The 23,986-nt window shown below is 35.7% G+C and overlaps 1 protein-coding gene and 2 pseudogenes across 2 annotated transcripts; 2 read left to right on the top strand and 1 right to left on the bottom strand.

The window, feature by feature from the left end:
* Positions 1 to 368: 368 nt before the first annotated feature.
* LOC120214533 lies at positions 369 to 3,437 on the top strand (annotated as a pseudogene).
* Positions 3,438 to 6,165: 2,728 nt separating this feature from the next.
* Positions 6,166 to 8,246, bottom strand: LOC120216312 (annotated as a pseudogene).
* A 5,673-nt stretch (positions 8,247 to 13,919) lies between these two features.
* LOC120216322 (nuclear envelope-associated protein 2-like) lies at positions 13,920 to 18,932 on the top strand. 2 transcript variants are annotated; one of them, XM_039213789.1, is made up of 7 exons: positions 13,920 to 13,931; positions 15,665 to 15,667; positions 16,193 to 16,556; positions 16,678 to 16,785; positions 17,800 to 18,261; positions 18,353 to 18,454; positions 18,695 to 18,932. In XM_039213789.1, exons 3-7 carry the CDS (start codon positions 16,380 to 16,382, stop codon positions 18,863 to 18,865), a joined length of 1,020 nt encoding a protein of 339 aa, XP_039069720.1. In that variant the 5' UTR covers positions 13,920 to 13,931; positions 15,665 to 15,667; positions 16,193 to 16,379; the 3' UTR covers positions 18,866 to 18,932. The 2 variants fall into 2 exon arrangements, with proteins under 2 accessions (XP_039069720.1, XP_039069711.1); XM_039213780.1 differs by lacking the exon at positions 13,920 to 13,931 and having other exon boundaries at positions 15,544 to 15,685; positions 16,180 to 16,556.
* Positions 18,933 to 23,986: the final 5,054 nt, after the last annotated feature.

Raw genomic sequence — 23,986 nt, 5'->3', positions numbered from 1 at the left:
ATTCAAACTAAATTTATCATCTAAAAAATTGATTACACTCAAACTCAATTTCTTTTTTGTTAAAATACATTAACAACCAGACGTATTTCTCTTCGTAAAATACTCCAACGGCCATCTAGTCATATTAAATGCATTCCAATTCCATGCGACATACATGCTCCTCAACCCGCCCCGGTATCATATATATAACCTCGAAAATCAGCCCTGTAAAACCCCTGTTTGTTTCTTTGCACTTCGCATCTCTCTCCAACCAAAAAGTTATTGAATTTGCAATTCTGTTCACCACCTTCGTCTTCTTCTCTTCTTCATTGAATACATATATACACCACCCAAGCTTTGGCTTCTTTTTTCTCAACGTTTTCCTTGGAATGAAGCTTCATTGGGTTTGGGTTGCTATAGCATTTGTTCTTCTTCAAGCAGTTAATGGAGTAATAGATTTTAACGAAACGGAGCTATCTTTTATTGAGGCCTACGACTATGGAGTCTCCGAACTTAATCACAATCCTCTCATGGTTGGATTGACTCTTATTACAAGTGCTGGAGCTAAAGGGGCAGGTACATTGCTATAAATCTCGTTGCTTTCAACTGTTATTTCTGTTCATTCTTTATATTTTACTTCAAGTTCAGATTGCTGGATTTTGATCTTTTTTTTTTTGCCCTTTAAATCTGGGTTTCATGAAAATCACAATATTATGCATCAGATTTTAGTCATTCTGTTAACTGAAGTTCGCTTCTGCTTCATTTTCATCATATCACTAAATTTCATGTATGTATATAGTATATATACATAGATACACACTTCTTAAAAAAAAGAACATGTTAGGAATTTATAAATGAAAAATTAATGAAACTATATCAACATAGAAAAGATCAACGTGTTTAATATTTACTTCCTACCTAGATGAGAATAATAATAATCGACTATAAAATAGAAATTATGTGTATAAACACATGATATCGTATGTATATTACAATTCTTATTTGTACCAAAACTTGAAATATCTCAAAACACTCTTTATGTAGAGCCAAATACTTGATCACCAAAAATCCTTACTAAATAAACTTAATCGCCAATAGAGTTATAACAAGATCTAACTTAATTTCTAATCAGAATTTAAGTCAATATTTAACGGAACCAAAAAAAGAAATATTAATTTACTTAATTAGAAAGTACAATTCCATAAGTTACCTGCTTCTGTTTTTTCAATTGAGCAGTCTGCCTGGATGGAACTTTGCCTGGTTATCATTGGCATCATGGATATGGATCAGGAGCTAATAACTGGTTGATTCAATTGGAGGTATGTTCATCTAACATGTTCTGCCTTTTCATTGTTATATACGCGTGTTTTTTTATAGTGCTGACAATGCAAGTCCAATTGATCCTTTTAGATAGAAGTATGGACTCTTGGTGCCTGCAAAAACTTTACTTTGCCAATTATCTTGTGCCAGGGAGGAGGATGGTGCAATAACATTAGAACTTGTGTCTACCGCAAAAAGACACGACGTGGATCTTCGACGTACATGGAAAAGCATATACCGTTTACCGGAATATTGAGTGAAAAAAGCTGAAGAAAATCCTGGTCTCCTCTTAAGCAACACTCAGAAAATAGATTCACCGTTCTTGATCAAACATCTTATCCAGTTTCGTTCTTAAAATTGCAGACTTTTTCAATTGGAACAGAGTAAAGCTTCGTTATTGTGATGGTGCCTCTTTTACTGGGGACAGTGAAAATAAGGTAAACCAATTTTCTGTATTTGCTTTCACCCATAGAATGCTAATTCCTAGGACTTTAGCTATTGTTTCCATGTGATTCAAATATTTACTCTATATTTGGAGAGTTATCTTTGAATATCTTCTTCTATATTATGTGTTTAGGCTGCTCAACTGCAATTTAGAGGCCAGCGCATATGGTTAGCTGCAATGGAAGATTTAATGTCAAAAGGAATGAGCAACGCGAAGCAGGCTCTTCTTTCTGGGTGTTCTGCAGGGGGTCTGGCATCAATTTTGCACTGTGATGAGTTCAGGAACATGTTCCCGACGACAAGTAAAGTTAAGTGTCTGAGTGATGCCGGTTTATTCCTTGATGCGTAAGTATCACTCTCTGTCAAGATCTTGCTTTAAGCCCTAGTAAGAGTTAGATTGTTCTTTTGTTCTTAATACTTTTTCTTTATATCCTCTCTGGACTGTAGGATTGATGTGTCAGGTGGTCACACGCTTAGGAATATATACAGCGGCGTGGTGGGCTTGCAGGTTTGATAATGATATTTGTATTTACATACATGTGGATGGAATTAGATAATACTTGAGCCTTCCCGTTGCCGCAGGGTGTGCGGCATAACTTGCCACGCATGTGCACCGTCCACCATGATCCAACTTCGGTATGTCTCTTCTCTTGATTTCTTTCATGTGAATTTGACAAATATATTCTCTTGCTCGATCTGCACTGCATTCACTTGACTGAAATTCCTTTCAGTGTTTCTTTCCTCAAAACCTAATCAGCAATGTCCAGACACCGCTGTTTATTCTCAATGCAGCCTATGATTCTTGGCAGGTAATATCCTTGACTCGAGATTAGCCTTGTTGTAAATCTGCAGACATAATTAACAAAATATGAACGGATTTGCTCCTTCCTTGATATCAGATCCAATCCAGTATAGCTTCACCATCGGCCGATCCACTTGGTCTTTGGCATGATTGCAGATTGAATAATGCAAAATGTTCTGCATCCCAGATTAGGTTTTTACAAGGTGATAAACCTAAACGTGAAATTACTTGAGCCTTGATATACAATATTTAGTCAGCTTAAGCAACTCTATCTTTCGATGAATCAGGGTTCCGAATACAGATGCTTAATGCTATCAAAGGGTTCTCAATGTCTAGACAGAATGGATTATTTATAAATTCATGTTTTGCTCACTGCCAAACCGAAAGGCAAGACACTTGGTTTGCTGGTAACTCTCCTAGAATTAGAAACAAGGTATGTCTAATTCATATCAGGTTTCATTAAGTTTATGTCATCTGCATTTTGTACATTATACTTCAAATTAATTTCCTGTTGTTGCTTATGGGAATTTTTAGTTAGTTTGACATGTGATGGATTATGGATAATATGGCAGACAATTGCAACAGCTGTTGGAGATTGGTATTTTGACAGAGCAGGCGTGAAGGTCATCGACTGCCCGTACCCTTGTGACAACAGTTGCCACAATCTGGTTTTCAGCTGAGCCAGTTATGCATATCATTAGGTGGTTGACTCGTATACATATACGTGATATTCATGGTCACATTTAGTTACTTGAAGCATCCTGCAATCCAATGAAATGGGATACTGAGACAATAAATAGAGAAGGTTGCTGAAAAATGCAGTAAGCAAATCGTTTTGGAATTCAATTTTATTCCAACTCTGCAGAACAAGGTGAGAAACCTTATTTTGATGATAGTACCAATCCAAATGTAGACTAAGTTTCAGAATGGCTGCCCTAAACTCATGAAATGGGATGTTCTTTCAGTAATAATAGTAATATATATGTATATATACATATATAGTTTTTTTTATACTTTGCATTGCAATGGTAATACTCTGCAAGAGCCAAGAAGGAAGGCATGGAAAGAACCAAAATTTCTCAATAATAAATACCATGTTTCTATTGTAACACCCCCAACTCGTATCCGACCCGGATACGAATCCAAGGTGTCATATTGACTAGTCAAAGCACATATTTTTATAAAATAAACCATAGAAAATTTAAAACTTCTATTCTATAAAGAAATTCTTTTCATAAACATGTTAAAACCTTAACAGGCTCCATCAGAGCGTACATATTTAATGACTTAGTTACATGGCAATATACTAAATTATATGACAAGACATACTTTACAAAATATTTCTGATCTGAACTTTGCACGGAGATATGCTACTTTACGGATCCGAAGTTTGATCTTCTGGCTTAACCACACCTACGTGTAAGACACTTACACACTAAGTCATAGACTTAGTGAGACATGTAAATACATAAAGTAAACTAACAAATGCATGAACATCTTATGTAATACACATTATACTTATATACCTATTGAACCCATCACTTACATGTTTATCCTTACTTATTTCCTTGTCATTAATTCAATTTCATCATATGAGCATATATTGAACATAAACGTATATTATAATTTCCAAACACAACAATACATGAATAATTACTATGATGATATCATACATAACCATATAACATCTCATATCACTATTACATATCACATATACCATTTCATGAGAAACACACATATCATTATATCAAATTATGTTTTCTTTTCAAAGCCCATGCATACTATTGAGAACTTAAGGTATGTGAGTACATAGAGGTTGTGCACAATGTTGTCACCACAGCTCGTATAAATCCCACTAGGGGCGAGTAGAATTTGTCCCGTAGGACCACTATGTCCCGAAGGACCACTATGTCCCGAAGGACCACGTAGAACCCTCGACTCTTAGCATGCCAGCTATACCTATAGCTCTCATAACACATGACATGGGCATTACTTTTTATATCTTTTCACATATTCACGTAGGCACATATTTCACTTTCATATAGCGTATTTCCATGTAATTCACATTCACTTATCATATAGTTTTTCACTTTTACTTGTATTCTTTTTCATATAGTTCATAGTCATGATTCTTATCTCATAACACATTTTAGCATATATATGTTCTCATACAATCCCTTCATTCAATTAAAACATCTAATTTATCTTATTATACTAACATGTATTCATATCATTCATTTCACATACATAACATATCATATAACATTCTAATAGAAACACGAGTCATATTACTTTCACATATATTTTATCATATATCTCATGATCACATGACCTATTATTATAAATACATGCATTTACATAGTTCACAAATAAAGATGCATTCAACAATTAGACACATGTATTTACTCATATACCATACATCTAACACCATATCACTACATGTTATGCTTTAGTACTTATATCATATAATATCGAAATTAGACTCATCGCAAGTCTTAATTCCTTAACATAACGTACACATACTATCATGTACTCACCTGGTCTCAAAGAACACTCTTAATCTCTTATTTTCTTTGCGTATCTTACTCTGCAGACCTATCCGAACTTTGCCTTCGATCAATGTCTACACAATCATATATTTATATTATCAGTATCCCATTGATATACTATAATCTATAATTTCTTAGACTGAAAGAAAGATTTATTCCATTTCCAATTGAAGTGCATCGGTACATTCTACAATGTATCGATGCATTCTTTAACATGTGCATCGATGCACTACCCATGCATCGATACACAAATCACCTTCGATGTTTTTCATTTTAAGGGGGTGCATCGATGGACTCATTATGCATCGATGCACTAATGGCATTCGATGTTCATTTATTTGAGAGTGCATCGTTACACATTGAAGATGCATCGATGCACACAACCCAAAAATTATATTTTGAGCTCGAAAATTCTTACTTTGTCTTCAAATTCTACTTATTAACCCCTTTTTATGCCTTAAAACTTATCTATACCTATGTAAACCTTCTTATAACACTATAACATTTCACTATCCCTCATAATTTACCATAATTCTTGAATCAAAGAATTTCATCAAATTTTCCATGTGTTCTTAGTTCAATTCTATCACCTCTAACTTCTTAATTAACCATTTGACAAGTCAAATCCATTCTTAGAACTTCAAAAACCTTTCTATAACAAAAGTTTATTTCTAAACTCTTAATATAAATTCCTTTCTAATTCTCTATTCTTGGTGTTTTAAACTTATATAAGCTTTCCTTAAGCTTATATAACACCCAAAGAATCAAAACCTACTTATAAATTCAAGAAATCAACACTAAAATCAAACTTACCCTTAACAATGGAAGCCAACGTGAAGAAGGAAGAAGAAGAAATAAGCTTTCCAAAAAAACTCTCCCCCATCCCCACATGTTATCTTCCTAAATAAGGGAAATAAAATATCTTCCAACCCAAATTACCATAATAATCTTACAATACTTTCATATTTACCCTTTATCCAATATTGAGATATTCTTATAAAAATCCTTAAACTTTCAAAAATTCTCATTTTAGTCACTGACCCGGATTTCAGGATGTTACATCTATTGTACCCAAAAAAATACCACGTTTCTAACTACAAACCTTATTTTAGGCCAATCACCAATAGTCTCCGCATGAACACAAACCATTCCTGAAATGGTGAAACCGATTAACATCCCTTACAACAATAACTCTCTTCAAAATCCCTGAAACAAGCTTCATAACTGTATGACAATCACCACAAGTCCTTAGATTTTTCTTTATCCTAATTGGAGCCTCGGCCGGGAGTACCAGCAACCCAAATGCAAGTGCAATTTTTTTCACTATGATACCACAAGCTCTCCTCCTTAAACTCTTCAGCACTATTAATATCAAACTGTTTTTGAGGCACGAATCTTTTGTTCTTCACCAACTACTCCACCTTTTTCAACATCTCATAACTTTCATCCGTTTTGGCATGTGATTTATCATGCACTGTAAACACAAATGTCTTGTTCTTAACAACAATCCAAATACATCCAGGTTCTTTTCTTACCCTATTGAAAGCCATCGATCTTCTAACTAGATCAGCTTCCTTCAACTTCCCTTTTTGTGCATACATGTTGGAAAGGAGCACGTAGTTACCTGGGTTATTCGGCTCCAACTCAAACAGTCTCCCTGAAACTTCAATTCCCATTCCAAGATTGCCATAATTAGCACAAGCACCAAGCAAAGCTCCCCAAACAGATACGTTCGGCTTGATTGGCATTTGTGCTATAAACCTCCTAGCCTCATCTAGCTGACCCGAACGACCTAGTAAGTCAACCATGCAGGCATAGTGTTCATGGCCAGGGATTATACCGTGCATCTTTTCCATAGAGTTGAAGTAAGCATGCCCCTCTTCAATACGTCCTGTATGACCACAAGATAAGACACAGACAAAGGTGATATAATTAGGTTTAAATCCATTTGCAAGCATTTTTTCAAACAACTCCATTGCATGGTTTCCATTCCCATGTTGTCGGCAAGCAGCAATCAGTGCCGTCCAACAAACCAAGTTACGGTTCTCAGTCTCTTCAAAGACTCGACAAGAATCATCCAAGCTTCCACATTTTGCATACATTGTGATCAACGAACTAGCAATGAACGTATTTGTTGAGAACCCAGATTTTATAATCTGATTGTGGATTAAAGTTCCTTGATCCAGTGCAGCAAGATGGGTAGACGCATGAAGGGCTGTCGAGTACAACGCCTCATCCGGCGATAAAACTGTCCTTTTCATGACCCATAAATAATTGCAAGCTTCCTCAAAGTTTTCATTATAAACACACCCTATCAACATGACGTTCCATGGAATAACGTCTCTACCCTCTATACCTATAGAATTAAACAACAGAGCACCTTCATCAAACAAACCGCATTTAAAGTACATGTCCATAAGCGAATTCTTCACATAAGACATAGTAAGTAAACCTTGTTTAACAACAACCCCATGCACTGTTTCCTGAATTCCAGGGCCCCAACATTGGCATGCAAACCGTTTAACAAGCACCCAACGATCATCGAATTCCAAGAAACAACATTCCTTTCAGGCAAACCAACAAATACCTTCTCTGCCATGTGCATATCGTGACATTTTGCATACATATCCACCAACGCGCTGCCAACGAACACATAACCTTCATACCCGTGCTTAGAAATCAAGCAATACATCTGCTGTCCATGTAGGAGAACGGAGGAACCAGCGCAAGCGGGCAAAACAGAGGAGAAGGTAAAGTGGTTAGGGAATATACCGGCGGAACGTATTTCGTAGACCGAGGAGAGAGCCTGAAAGGGTGCGGCGGAATGGGAAAGTAGGGAGATGAGAGAGGTCCATGAGACGACGATTTTGGTTATTTGATGGGCGGTAGAGAAAAGAAGTAAGGAGAGAGGGGGCGGCAGCACTTGGCGAATACGGTGAGGAGGTTGTTGAAGAGGAAGGGAAGGGAAATGAAGGCGTTGTTGATGATATGGGAGTGGATTTGAGTCGCGTGTTTGAGGCGTTTGGTTCGGGCGGTGGCGTTGAGGAGGTGGTTCAGATGAGTGGGTTTGTGTCCGTGAGAGTCGTGACGGTGGAGATGTGCCATTGTTTTGTTCTCAATCTCATGACTCGAAGCTTGGTTTAGCGCGTGGGTTTGTGCCTGTGTGAGTCGTGAGGGTGGAAATGTGGCGGGAGATCTATTATTATTCACCTACCTATTACTTTTGTTCTGTTTTATCAGCAAATTATTTTTTTAATAGTAAATTATATAAATAATCTCTTTTATTTTGGTTGGACCGAATTTAGTCATTAATTTAAAAATTAAGTGCGTTTAATCTTTATGTTATCGATTCATTCGATTTTAATTCTTCAATTATTAACTTTTGTTAATCCTTTAACAAAAGTATTACGTAACAATTAAAAGTTTTCTTCATCATCATCATGTTCTTCTTGTTAACAAATTCACGGTTAATACCATGTAAAACCATGGGGCTATTATATGGTCATTTTAGGTGACAATTTTGTTTTCGACTTAAACAATCAGCCCATGTTTCCGAGGGAGGCTCAACAAATCCAAAACCATGGGACTTCAACAGTGTGTGATCTCTTTCATGGTGTTGTAACTCCACTGGACTGGCGTAGTTTAGCACACCCTTCATGTCCATGCTAACATTAACATCCCCACTGCCACCACCATCATGATGGTGATGGTCTCTAGTCAAGCCTAGAAAATTCATGGTGTATTGGCCGCTACTCTTCTGCCACGTGTCCTGACTTATACTCGTCAATCGCTGGTTAGTTTCATTTGATCATTTTCGAATGCAAGATCATTTACTGTTTTGGCGGTCATGGTGTTTAATGTCGTTTAAAAGAGAGTGCACTGAATTTCTTTTCCAATATCCAAAACCAAGTCCTTTTCTCAACAAAAGCGTTAGTTAAATCATTTTTATATGTTATTCTTTGGGCTGAAGCTCCCAAATATCCTTTCTGAAGAAGAAGCCCTATTTGTGTTATAGTATACCTAATTAAAGGTTAACCCAATTACAAATCGGGAGGACCTAGAGGAGGTACTTATACATAAAAAGACTAATAAGAGCATCTCACTACTGCTTTTAGCGTTACATTACCATGACCATTATCCCTTATGACCCGTGAGCATCTCACTACCCTTTGTAAGCCTTAAATTCAAACTAATAAGAGCATCCCCATATTGCAAGACTCAACTTTAAAGGACAAAGATACTTATACATAAGAAGACAAGAGCCTCCATACAGCAGATTCGCCTACTGCCAACAAAGACGAAATTGCAGAAACACCAAATCAAACCAGCCAATAAACTCAATCAACCAATTTCACTGCAAATTCCTTCTTTTGCTAATTTATCTGCCTCAATGTTGTAGCATCTAGGAGAAAAACCAATAAACCAGCACTTCGTTTTCATGGTCTGAAAGATTTCATAAATATCTTCAACATAGATTACCGGAACTTTAGACGGATCCATAATCCGGTCAACAACAACTTTACTATCACCCTCGATAATTAATCTGAAGCAAACCTTCCATTGAGACGAATCAAAGACATTGACAGCATACTTTATTGCAAGTATTTCGGCTGGAATAGGCACACCTGCACCAGTCGACTTGGAGAAAGTAGCAAAGTCGAGCCATTTTCATCCTTTAGCACCCCTCCAATACCACCAACACTACCATCTCTTTTCATAGCCCCATCAACACTAAACTTCAGGAATCCGACAGGGGGAGTTGACCGCTTAATTGGGAAATGCCTTAAATCCTAGAATTTGGATATTCTCCGAGCATAGAGAGGGTCCCAAACTATTTCCTCGAAAGAATGTGGAGCATTAGAACCCTTGGCTTTGTACCACCAAGCTAACCTGGTCTTGGATATAAAAATCAGTTCCAAAGGATCAATTTTTTTGCCCATGAAAATCACATCATTTCTATGAAGCCAAGTTGACCATAATATTGCAAAGGAAATCATTCTCCAAATCAAACAATCTTCCCTTCCAATTGGAGCATCCTGCCAAGAATAAATAAAGCTCATAGGGTCGTTAGAAAACACAGAAGAAATACTCCAAATGGAACAAAAATGCACCCAAATCCCCCAAGAATTGCACATGAGAAGAATAGGTGAGCCACAGTTTATGGATGACATTTGCAAAAGGGGCAAATAGGATTAACGTCAATTCCAACACCTCTCTTTCCTAATTCAATTTTAGTTGGGAGGCGGGTGTGTAATAACAACTAAAGAAAATTTTCAACCTTCGGAGGCGTCAATCCAAGCCAAACATTCTTTTTCCATTCAAAATCACCAGAGCCGGTGATCAAATTCAGTCAGACCGGAAATGAAAGAGATTATTTGTATAATTTACCACTTTTTCAAAATCATACATGATGTTATATTTTGGTTATGTTCTAATCACATGCATTAAAAAGTAATTACGATACTGATGTGACATGATATAATAATAATTTTAGTCCTCAAAATCTTATACATTTTATCTTTTTACTCCTAATATTTGGGGGCATAACAATAAAATTTTCCCTCCAACGTGTGCTTAAATTATCACTTTGACCCATATTTTTTTTTAGTATTTTAGCTCATCAACGTTTTTATTTCTATTCAAAATAACACATGTTGGATAAAAATCGCTAGTTGATTAATGGTCAATACATGTTGCTGACATAGTATTTCTATATGCGCTTAATTGTTGATGCATCACACGACATGTCACCAAAGTGTTGAAGTGGTATGTGTCACATTACTCAAAGTGATAACGTGGCATGCACTATGTTACCCAGAGTGATGATGTGAAAATGCCACGTCAACATGCGTTGGTCGTTATTCAACTGACGATTTCTATCCAATAGAGACTATTTTGACCAAAAATTGAAACGTTAAGGAAAAATACTTAAAAAATAGGGACCGGTGTGACTATTAAAATGAATATCAGGGACTAGTTTTGTCATTATGTCATCATGGGGTTTAAGTTTTAGTCTTACAAAATTACACATTCTTTTTTACCCCATTTTTGGGTTTTCAATTTTAGCCTTTAGTAACAATTTAGGATTTCAATGGAGTTGTAGGTGTGAGAATTTAGTGTTTTAGTTAACCCTTTTCTCATGCTTATTTGTATAATATGGCAGTACCTTCATAAGAAGACGCGCTTAATTGGATGCTTAGCATGCAAGCTTCCAGGGTACAAAATCATTCCCCACTATACATGGATTAGCACACACAGACAAACAGACACTGAAATTAGTGAAAGAAAATCAGAAAGAATACTCGTGCTGCCAGAATCTTCAATCCGCTGCACTGAAATTATTAGATGTATTAAAAGCTATTAGATGATGTAGTAATATTTTAGTTTTACGTTGGTTAATATTTATATATATTATAAAATTAAATTATTTTATACACTTCAATGAACATATTTTAATAATTTAATTATGGAACTTCATATTTTATTTAAGCGATCATGCATATTGATTTTTGAGTAAATTACAAAATATCTAATTAGTTATTTAATATAAAATATTTTTCATTGTCAAATACGTATTTCATGAATTAACTTGAGTTGTGGATCTTCGAGGGCAATGGCATGAATACGATTCCAAAATCAAAATGAAGTAAGAACGAGAACCCTATATATATATATATGTATATATCCCATCAATACTATTCGTTTATGCTTGAAGCTTGCTTGCTCCTCTAAAACATTTGTTCTCTGTTATATGATACATATACATGTAGAATTAACATTAGAGTAAGGATTTTGAGCGAAAGATGAAAGAAGGAAACAACCCTGTACAGAGATTTGATTGAATAAAAGCAATTATCGACTATACGACACAGTACAATTGCCATACATACATCTTTAACTTTGATTCACCAACTGGGTGGCGGCCTTGTTTTTCAGCCTGCATGGTTATGATGTCGGAGACACGAGTTGCATGGAAATTGGCAATGAAGAGCTCTTCTGTCAATACCAGCCTCAGCAACCACCCTGAGAGTATTGTCTTCCTCACTGGCATACACATGTCTTGTGCTCCAAACATCTTCCTCCTGCTCTTTACCAGTACGATCCTTCTTAGCTTTGAAGTGATCACAACTGAAGAAGGAGAATGATTTCTTGTGTTTGGTCCCGGCCATGGCTAGATTTGTAAGATCTTGAGTTTGCAGTGCTGCTGCACTCTGGTTGGATTTGAGGGCCGCTTTGTAAGAGAGAAGAAAGGGATGATAATTGAGGACAAGTGTATGGTTTGCGGAGGTTGAAGTTGCCCTTGCCCATGTGTTGTGGTCCGTTCCATGCTTTAAGGAGGAAAAGCAGTGGTGGAGAGGGGAGTTTAATTACTACCTCATTTCTCGGGTCTTTGCCTGCATTTATTCTTCTTCTGAGAAATGAGAATTAAATCATTGCCGACTTAGATTTGATTTTTAAGAAACGCGTATATATGTTATATATATATATATATATATTGAATTATCGATTTTAATATTTTTCTAAATTTAAGTGCATTCACCCATTCTTCTGATTTTGAAAATTATGAATAATTTATGCATTATAATTTATAGAATCATGCATTGAAAAACAAAAATATCTTTAAAAAAAAGCCCCAAAACCAATACAACATAGATTTGATATTCTTTTTCAAGATTGGGATAATGTAAAGGTAAAGATCCAAACACCGGACTATATTTTTTGCATTCTGGATCATTTGTTTAGATTTGTATAAGCCTTTTTGGTTGCTGGTGTGGGGAAAGAGATGAAATAATGTTTTAATTTTGGGTAGGTGAAACTTTATTATAATTAGAAACAGGTGCAACAACAAACAAAGAGTCACTGATTAAATAACTCAGAGAAAGTTGTGTTCATAATATTTGTACAACTCAAAGAATAGATTTATTTAGGTGTCTATCCAGTATTTATAATTCTTATCGCCTTAAACTCCTTTTTTAAATATAAGAATGATTCAATAGAGTCTTTCAACCGTCATTAAACTCCTTTTCTCTTGTAAATTTGTAACTCTAATTTAGGGTTGTACGGACTGGTAAGGCGTGCCCATTCCTTAATTGCAGACTTCTTCTGCGATAGCTCAGGATGAATAATTTATCCCCACGCCTTATGCGAAACCTCATCTGGTCTTCGAATATCCCAATTTTTTCGGGTTTTCGGATAATCTGAACATGGTTTTTTTTCTATCCGTATATGATCCGATAATCAGGAAAAAATTTCGGATACCCGATCCGAACTATCCGAAGATTTGAAAAGCGGATCGAATATCTGAATTTTTGGATCGGATCAATGGATCGGATTTTTTTGCACACCCCTAGCTGTCAGGCGGATCTAGTCGGGTACGTCTCCAGTTGGGTAGTGGGTGTGGGGATGAATTTGAGAATGTACTCGCGTAGGCGAGTGTGGATTTGAAAATTTTTACTCATCATTAATGGTGGGCGAGTGATGAATTAAAAAATATTAAGTGGGTATGAGAATGGAGAAGAGATATCCCGACCCGCCCGTTTGCCATCCATGTGTACGGCACTATTTGAGTGTGGTGTGAAGGTGCAGGTGGGTTGGGTTCGAATAATAAGGTGGGTCGTGATTCAAGAACTTAGTTTCTATGCCATGGTCCATGATACAAACATAGATGTGCTAGTAAATTTGTCGGCCCTAATGTAGTATTTGCTTTTGTTTGGTTGATTGATCTGAATTGGCCGAGGAGACTTAATGGTGGATGTGTTAGTTGTTGGGTCCATGTATGTTGAAGGTAGTCAAAGCTTGCAGATATTGTTACTCATGTTCTCACGTGTTCACATGAAGTCATGGGAAATTTTCAGTTGAGGCATCCTAATATATGATTAATATTCGGTTAAAGAAAATATATTACCATAAATATTATTATTTTTTTTAATATTTTCGATAAAACGTTACCTAAAATATTATTTATTCTACCAGAATGTTAAAATTAGGTGTCATCTAAACATTATTTTTTATATCAGAAATGTTAATATTAGATGTTACCTAAAACATTATTTTTTCTATCATAAATTAACTAGCGAAATTATATTTTTGGTAGAACAAATAATATTTTAGATAGCGATTCACCAAAAATATTAAAAAATAATAATATTTCTGGTATCCTTAGTCATATATTAGGTTGCCGTACAACCGAACGACCCTCATTCTTTAGCTTTTTAACAATGTAACATATAAATGGTTTTGAATGAGATTTTTTTAATTAATTAGTGATGTATAATCTATTAATTAATTAATTAAAATTGAGTTTTACAATGATTTATTATAAGATGATATTTCTAGCTTAATTTACTTTATTCATTCGTAATTTTCATAATTTAAACTTTTCATCTTACCAAAATAATTTAGTTGAATGAATATAATTTAATATTTCTTCTCTTCTCGTCAATGTATAAATGATGGAAAAAGATTGAAATTTGTATAAAAAATATATTAAATAAATGGGTAAAATATATAAACATCCTCTTGACTATATTAAATTGTTTTGTTGAGTCTTTGACTATTAGAATTTATAAAATAACCTCTAACTATGGGGTGTTGCTTTATTTAGTATTTTGACTATTAAAAATTGTAAAGTGATCATCTAACTATTCATATGTTTCAAAATAATCATTTTTTATTAAAGAATTGATTGTCATTTGAGTTGGGCGTTAACATAATTTTTGTGATATAATAGTCATTTGAGATTATGACATCACATTTTAATATATCTCAATCATTAGGTTAACATCCAATTTAGATTGTCGTAGAATTTTTAATGAAAAATGACGAGTTTGAAATATATAAATAGTCGGATGACCATTTTGTAACTTATAATCAAAATACTCAACAAAATAACATATTATAATAAGAGGATCACTTTATAGTTTTTAATAACTAATAGACTCAACAAAATAATATCTTATAATTAAAAAATTATTTATGTATTTTACCCTAAATAAATAAGTAAATTTTACCCAATAGATTTATATATAAAAAAAAGGCAAACATTTTAATAACTTGGCAGATAAGACTGTAAGAGAGGAGTTGCCTAATGAAGATCAGCCCAGAATTATCATGAAAAAGGAAATGGAACAGCTCATGCTCAATCAGATCAAGGGACAGTAAAGACAAAAACAGATCCAACGGGTGAGAAAAAGAGAAAGATCCACGCGGCAGGAATCCCTGACGAACACCAAAAAGTTTGGATTCGCCGCGCTAGCCTTTAGTCTTTAGAGTGGGAAACTAAAAAATTAATAAATGTAAACAGTCAAAGTGTCAAATCTCGAAAAGGAATCCTCCTCAAGACAAAACACAGCTTAGGATTTTGTCATTAATCACAAAACCCCAGGTTCGGAAATCCGAACCAAACATAATCCATCAATTAATAAAATTTGGAAACAATTAATCACCTTCTATCTGCCCTTAATCTTCGCTCCGTCGCAAACAAAATCCAGACGCAGATCACAACAAGCTTTACCTTAGATTCAAATCCCAAATCAAGATTAACAACATCCACGGAAAAGAAGAAGAAGAGGAAGTGAAGCTGCTTCTATGGGTAATTAGTTCGAAAAGATTTTCTTTTTATGTTTTTTCCTCTTTGGCTTTTCTCTCTTTACGAGTTTTTTTGAATAAGGATTTTTTTGTTTCTATCTTTCTTTCCACTTTCCCCAGAAAATGTTCTCTTTCTACTTTCAAATTTTGAATTTTCTCATTTTTTTTGTCAAATTGTAAACGAGAAAGCTGTCTCTGTCTCTTTCTCTCTCTCTGTCTTCTATAAATGATATACGAAGAATTCGGTGATAGATAGTTATGGTTGTGACTTACAACAACTCTACATCTCCACCTGCTTTACTGCCATTTCATAACTATTTACCCTTCTCTTTGCTTTGACCAGATTCATTTCTTCCAGATTTCTCATCATCCACTTCAAATTCCCTTTTCACTGTTTCGAAGTTACCCCCTCTGTTATATATAAAATTTTGCTTCGATCTTGCGAGTATTCTTAGTATTTATTTCAAACTTGTTTCTTGGGTCCGTCTTAACATGCAGACATATCAGGGAGATACCTTTCATTACTGCAAGCAAAGAATAGGAACCTGCTTCTGAGCCACTAGTTTTTTTCTATCTCCTTCAAAGCTATTGCATTCACGATCAGATCTTTTATCCAAGGCATCATATTCGCCCTGTGATCACGAAGGTATTGTCCCTGGTAGCAGTACTTACCGCCGGATCAAGAACGTGTTATCCTGATGTCATCCGTGTCGTCCTCATCGCCCAGGGATTTTGATCCTTTGTTGAAGGATTTGAATGAGAAGAAACAAAGTTTCCGGCGTAACGTGGTGTCGCTTGCGGCGGAGTTGAAGGAGGTTAGGAGCCGTTTGGCGTCGCAAGAACAGTCATTCATTCAAGAAACCCTAACAAGACAGGCATGCCTTCTTTTCCGTGTCCCTTTGTGTTAACTTTCTGTTTTTCATCTGAATCTCTCTCTTTTTGGGTCTTTTGTTTGTGGGGTCAACTGGAATTTGTTTGCTAATAAACTTGGTTCAGGAAGCAGAAACAAAGGCGAAGCATATGGAGGAGGAGATTTTTAAATTGCAGAAGAGGTTAGAGGAGAGAAATGGCGAGCTTCAAGCATCAGGCTCAGCTGCTGAAAAGGTCCACCTAAATCCCGGTTCTTGAACTTTTTATCATTTTCTTTGCTGATTAATTAACTTCATAATATCATGATTACGTTTTACTTTCCCTTGTTAATTCATAGTTCGGAAAGAACCCATCATGCCCCAATGATTGAATTAGCTGCTATGTTTGTTGATCTGTCTAAATGAATCTTTTTTTTCTTTTGTATCTTTGCCTTTTAAAGTTGTTAATTATCCACACATATTTTGTCATTTCTTTGGGCTTTTCCTCTTTAGTTATTTCTTGGGGAGCCCATCAAAGTACACAAGACCAAGCCTTTTTTCATCTTATTTTGATGCCATCTCTTTTTTTGAACTTCGAGTTGGGCAATTTTTCTAAAAGCTAGGTTGGTCATGAAATTGAACTCTGCATATTTTGCTAAGTTATATAAATTTACTTATTTCATGCATTATTGATGAGATTCTCTTCTTAATTTCTGATTTACTTGTTTAACTCCAGGAATGTGTATAATTAAGCATTATACATTATGGTACTATTCTTACATAATTGTTAAGTTCTATTTATTTTATATTTGAATAATATGCTAAATGATCAAACCTCATGTTAAATGATGCCTAACTAAATATTGCACCAATTTTGGCCTTTTCTGGTAGTCTCTGTACCAATTAGATAATAAATATACATATCTTGGTAACTTCCAACTTTAGAGAGCTGTTTTTTTACACTGTCAGGTCATAATTGGATTTTCACTTGATCATTCTTAAAGAAGCACGAGATGTTTGTCCAGATAGAGAAGTATACCATCTTGTGTGAATGAAGGGTGATAACACCGCCATGTTACTTCCCTCTTGGATGGTTATGTGGACACCTTAGGCTTGTGTTTATAATCTTGTTTCTAGTTCTTCATCTATTTTAGCTTTCATGTTAAGTGTGTCCTTTGGCTTTGCTGTTTCAATGGTTTTCCCCTTTTTTATCATGTTTGGCCTAATCCACTTGTATGATTCTGATATGACTTTGTTATGTGCCTCTCAGTACCTTAGCGAATTGGATGATCTTAGATTGCAGCTTACAGCCACTCAAGCCACTGCTGATGCAAGTGCAGCATCAGCTCAGTCGGCACAAGTGCAGTGTTTAGCATTGTTAAAGGAGTTGGACAATAAGAATAGTTCATTGAAAGAGCATGAGGATCGTGTAACTAGGTTAGGAGAGCAACTAGATAACTTGCAGAAGGATCTCCAAGCAAGGGAATGTTCCCAAAAGCTGCTGAAAGATGAGGTCTTGAGAATTGAACATGATATCATGCAAGCTGTTGCTAAGGCTGGAGCAAATAAAGACTGTGAGCTCAGGAAACTTTTGGATGAGGTTTCTCCCAGGAATTTTGAAAAGATAAATAAGCTTTTGACCTCCAAGGATGAAGAGATAGCCAAATTGAAAGATGAAATCAGGATTATGTCAGCTCACTGGAAGCTCAAAACCAAAGAATTGGAATCACAGGTATTTTTATGTGTATGCATTAGTATAAGATATTATTTTATAATATAATATTTAATTTTTTTTATGATCATTTATCTGTTTTATGGAGCAGTTAGAGAAACAGCGACGAGCCGATCAGGAACTAAAAAAGAGGGTATTGAAGCTGGAATTTTGTCTTCAGGAAGCTCGTTCTCAGACACGAAAACTCCAAAGGGTAATGTTAATATATCACTTCATTCGAAAAGTCGGGTTTTGTGATTGTCTGCTGCTGAAATGCTTGGATTGCTAATTTGTTTCCAAGTTCTTTAGTTCTCCTACTAGTAAATGGCTTCCGGCACACTTTTCATTGTGTAAATAATGGTTGAAGCCTGTAGTTTTTCATTTTAATCAGTCATTTTAGAAGTCAATTTCAATTGTGTGTTATTCAGTGAGCTCATCCTACTAATTTTGTCAGATGGGAGAGCGCAGGGACAAAGCACTAAAGGAGCTTAGAGATCAGCTGGCTGCCAAACAACAATCTGCAGCAGCTGTTGGTTCTGAGAAACAGAATTTCTGGGAAACTTCTGGTTTCAAGATTGTAGTCTCCATGTCAATGTTAATCTTGGTAGTGTTTTCAAAGCGGTAATTTCAATTAGTTACGTAGTTAGTGTGTATAATGAAATACCTTAAGAGGATTTAGGAAGGCCATAAAACCATTGCCTTTGTAGAAAGGAAAGGCTTGTAGATGTAGTACAGTAAGTACGTTTCCCAGAATTAGTTGAAATGCCTGTCTTGTTTATTCTCAAAATCGAGTGAGATTGAGGTGACATTAGTGTTACGGCAACATGCATGACTTTTTTTTTCTTCTTCCGTTTACATTTTGGATTATTACCTTTTCCGACCACCATCATGATGAGAAAAAAAAACATTTACCAATTCTGTGTTGCGGACTTTACACAATGATATGAAGTAGGAACTAGTAAGTAATTGTATCCTGGTATCTTGATAAGTTTACATCTTAACATGCATTAGTTCCCTGTTATTGAAGTCGAGATGTTTGATACAACCTGGTTAACTACCGGTTGTCCTCGGCATTGCCATCCGTGATCTGTCTTATGATTCATTTCCGACATTCTGAAATGGGCAGGTAAAGATGGTTGTGGTTTAGTTTGGACAATCAGATCAAATGGTCACCTATTTCTTCATTAAATTTTGATAAATCTAGCTGCACACGGGGATCATGATACTTTAATGTTAAAAGTAATAGAAATAGCTTGTTAAATATTAATATATACATTTATAACGACGATAGTATCCCGAGTAGCCTGCCTTGCATAGCCATCCAAACACAACATTTGGAATCATTTTAACCCATAAAGTGTGTCCAGTTGTGGTTAGTTAAGATCCATGTCTATATACATCCTAAAATCCACTTCAAAAGCAGTAATCATTCACGAGCAAATCCCCGAAGAAGGGATCGGAAATTGCTTCTTTAGCTGAATTGTATTTGTCCAGGCGCTTCTTCAAAGACCACGTCTCTCTCATTCTTTTTAGATCGTACCCGAATCACCATTTTTGTCAAATAAACACGACATCAAGGACTCGACGATTCTTTCCGATAATCAACCATGCAAAAAAGCGCAGATTGGCGACATTTTTCATTGAACTATTATAGGATGAAAATCACTTGCATATTTCTTTTTCAGCAGCAATATATCCACCAAGTATATCAACCATAAAACACTTGTTCTGGGAAAACTGTGCTGCAACAAAAATCAACTATAAAAAAATATGTGGTTTAATTAAAGGGACCGAAAGTATGTCAAAGAGAAACTGGGAAAAAAATGCTAGCAATCCCTCATTTTTTTAAACTTCAATGGATTAATCAATTTCTTTATTTAGTGTATGGTATAGGGTATTCATGAGTTGATTGTACAGCCGAAACTTGATTGTACAAGTTAACTTGCTTTAGTTGGGAACAAGATCACTATTCACTACTACTTTCATCTTAAGCACTTGAATAAACAGTAGTAATAAGAAGCCTAAAGCAAACTACAACAGATTAAGAACTGTTAATGGCAACTGAAAAACCAAGAAATAGAACGGATGTTTTACAAGAAGGCCACCACCTAAGCAAGGTTCATTTCATTCAATGAAAATAAGGTGGGGGTGGATAGTAAAACAGTTCAAGGCTAGAATTGATGAAACAAGCAAAGTGGCTTATTCTCAGATGTGAAGAGATTGGAAAAGTACCTTCCTTCCCAGTAATCTTCTGTAACCTCCTCCATTTTTCTATATGTTTCGCATTTCATAATTCATTAGTGCATCAGTTTTGCTACATTGGATGTGAATGCATTTTATAATGTAACCGTGAATGGAGATTCATAGCTTGTTTCTGTTTCTTACTTGTGTATCTCCTTTTGGGCCTCTGAAAAGATAAGGGTCCTTTGACAGATTCAAAAAATAGTATGGAATCATCTGTACACCAAAGCCATTAGAATTTTTTTTTTCTCACGAAACTTCTGATGTAGCAAAATTTTGGGAAGGAATAAAAGAAAGAAACAGAGGAAACCTAACCAGTGTTTAATCTTGACGGTGTAAAATCAATTATCGACACCGATAATCCATATGTCCTGAAGGATATTTGTTTGCCCTCTAAAATAAACTTCATAGAGACACAATCATTGCGGGTCAAAAGTATGTTTCCCCTATAAAGATTGAGAAAAAACCATTAATCACCAATCAGAGCCAAGACAAAAATTTTATATAAAAAAATGTGACAGCAAGCAGACCAATGCAAGTCACGGTGTTCAAACTCATATGCAGCTTCACCCACAGCCAGGGCGGCCGTAACCTGCCAGACAATTGATAAGTCCACTGTGAGCTGGTAGTAACAGATAAAATAATCCATCAAGCAAGACTTGATTTTTTTCACTAGAAAATTGCTTTCCAAATTTGTATTTCGTATCACAATAGTCTTTGATTTACCTGAGCCAATACACTTCGCGCTTCATTAAAATTCTCAAGTTCAAAACTTTCAAGATCTGTACCACCATGTTGTAGAACAAACACGAGAAAGCGCTGGATGCAAGTTCGTCAGGGTCAACAAAAGAATATTGGAACACAATAAGTATTTGTACTTTGGGCCATATGTTTTGGAGTTCCCTATAAATGCGGTATTCATAAAGTATTTATTTATAACTTTCTCGTGTACTCATATTCATCGCGACAAAGAGATAAACTGTTTCTCAGGGAACACTTTGGGGTGATCATTTTCTGAGCCATTCTTTTCATCCCATTTTTCTCAAGCACTAATCAATGCTGCATCATACCAACCTCGGCAAACCTTTAAACTATCAAGATATTTCGGGGACAGGGGCTATCAGTCCGGCGAACAGTGGACGGCTTTCGTAGATAATCTCAGCAAAAGAGTGTCGAGTGGTGCTTTGAGGGAAGTTTTCAATCAGTATGGGAGAGTGGTTCAAGCTTTCAATCCGAGAAACATTAAGAATCCAAAGTATAAGGATTTCAACTTTGTTTTTGTTCGGTTTGCTACAAAGAATGATTTGGAGAATGGTATAAGGGCAGGCCCATCCCTTAGCATGGGCGAAAGGGGCACTCGTCTAGGCCTCACTTACTCAGGAACTAAACTATAAATTTATATATAATTAAAAATAATAAATTATTTATTTAGTCACTCACTTGTTATTTTATTTTCATTTTGATCATTTAATTATTATTTTTCTTTAAAATCATATTTAACATTACATTTTGTTTCTTTTTTGTTACTCATTGTTAAAAAACTAACAGTGATGCTAAATTGACATTTTTAAATTATGTTTTTTACATTTCACTTAATTATTCTTTAATTCATTCTTTTGTAATATTTGTTATTAGGGTCCTAATTTTTATATTCACCACATGCCACTAAAATCTCAGAAACAGACTTATATAAGGGTGATGAACAATGCTAAGATCGATTATAGAGCTATCTCGGTCTCGAGAGCAATGTTCCCTAGACAGTCTTTGGCGAGTGTAAAAGCTAATTGAATGGTGGGCTTAGAGGAGAAGCAGAGTGAGCTTGCGAATCAACAAAAGAGCATAAAGGTATGGATATCCAAAGAAAAAAGATTATAGCTCATACGCAGAGGCTCTATAAGGAAAAAAATGAGGCAAGTGGTTAACCGCTCAAAGAAGTTCAGGGAGCAGAAGTAATGGTTGGTCCACACTTTAGCAAAAATCAAAAGGCAGAGGAAAAGGAAAATGAGTCCAATGTTTTGGAGTTTCAGATTTCTTCAGAGGAGGTGGAATGGATAAAGAGTTCATTAGTAGGAATGATTCATGAGAATTTTATTTTGATCTAGTGCAGAGAGCTCTAGAAGAAGAGGGTATCAATGCCAAGCTTGCCAAATGGGGAAATTCGAAGAATTCTTGTATCTTGACGTTTAGTTTAATGGAGGATTTGGAGGAATCTTAGGAAATAAATGAGGATGGATGGGATTAATGGTTAAAACATATTGCTCCCATTTACGACAAGTCTGGATTTGCTTCAACCTTCTACTCTTGTGTTTTGATTGGAGTTTCCTTACATCTATGGCATCATAATTTCTTTTCGGCCTCGGGTAACAAATGGGGATCTTTTGTTGAACTGGAGGAATCGACAAGAGAAATGGAGGATTTTTCTTTGGTAAGAATGGTAGTCAGGGTGGCGTGCAGGTTCGATATTTTAGAGTCGATTAGAATCTGGTCTAAAGGGAGAGATTTTGTTATCAAAGTGGAGGTTCCTGAGACTGAGTGTGGATTCTCAAAATTTGGTTTTGTGGAAAAATGGGAAGTTTATTGATGTTTAGGCTCTAGAAGATTTTTCTGACTATGCTATCGCTGGCGCTGATAATGGTTTCGGTAATGGGATCGGTTCTCCGGTGAGAGTTGATGTGTCATCGAAGAGTCAACCTCGGTTGGAGGATGTTTTTTTTGGTGACGCTTCGGTCTCCAAAAAGGTTAGAGGCATGTTGGCGATGAGTCTCAGAATCGAGAAGGATGATAACTTGTTCGTGCAAAGTGGATGCAATAATTTTAATGTGGGTGTCGGGAGTGAGGTAGGGGTTTCGGCTATAGAAAGTTTAAGTGAGTATTGTCGAAAAAAATTAAATGGTGGTAAGATGTTGTCAGTTGAGGTAGATTCTAATCCCTTGGTTGATGGGCCTATAGACCAGTGTGTTTCTTTATATGGGACGAGTAATTATAATGATATTTGTGGATATGAATGGGGATGAAGTTGATGGATTGAAGTTGGTTGTTAGGATGTTAATGGTGCTGACTTTTAAGGGCCAAAAGAATATGTTAATTTTTTGGTAGAGGAGGCAACTTAAAAGCAGTGTTCGGGTTCTGTTGAGTGTGTTCCAGAAAGTCTTCTCTCTTTAAACTCGAATCTAAATTTTTTTTCTTGTAGTTTCAGAGTCGATTATGATTTATAAGAGAAGGGGTACCCCAGGGTCAAGAGTTATGATAAGAAGAGTGGTTAGAAGACTTGTTAGTGAATCTCTTGAAGAAGTGGATGAACCAAGGCAAGTAGTGCACGAAGAAGGGTCTGATGATGAGATTCAAGAAGAGGTTGAAGCGGTATGGGAACTTAGTAATATGTTGCAAGTTTCTTTCAAAGGTGGAAAAGAGGCAGTGTCAGGAAAAGTAAAGGCTTTAGAGGAGGCACTCAATAGGGCATTGTGATTGTGAGAGAGGCACACAATTTGAAGTTTCTCTTTTGGTT

The sequence above is a fragment of the Hibiscus syriacus genome, unplaced genomic scaffold, assembly GCF_006381635.1.
Source record: "Hibiscus syriacus cultivar Baekdansim isolate YM2019G1 unplaced genomic scaffold, ASM638163v2 tig00000764_pilon, whole genome shotgun sequence".
NCBI classification, from domain to species: domain Eukaryota; kingdom Viridiplantae; phylum Streptophyta; class Magnoliopsida; order Malvales; family Malvaceae; genus Hibiscus; species Hibiscus syriacus.
This window is presented reverse-complemented; position numbering and strand designations above follow the sequence as displayed.

What these genes read in the sequence shown, in the direction of transcription:
- LOC120216322 (XM_039213789.1), top strand. Translation starts at nt 16,380, where the DNA reads ATGTCATCCGTGTCGTCCTCATCGCCCAGGGATTTTGATCCTTTGTTG. An exon ending in AAGAAACCCTAACAAGACAG is followed by an intron (nt 16,557 to 16,677) that starts GCATGCCTTCTT and finishes AACTTGGTTCAG; the next exon opens with GAAGCAGAAACAAAGGCGAA. An exon ending in CCAAAGAATTGGAATCACAG is followed by an intron (nt 18,262 to 18,352) that starts GTATTTTTATGT and finishes TTTATGGAGCAG; the next exon opens with TTAGAGAAACAGCGACGAGC.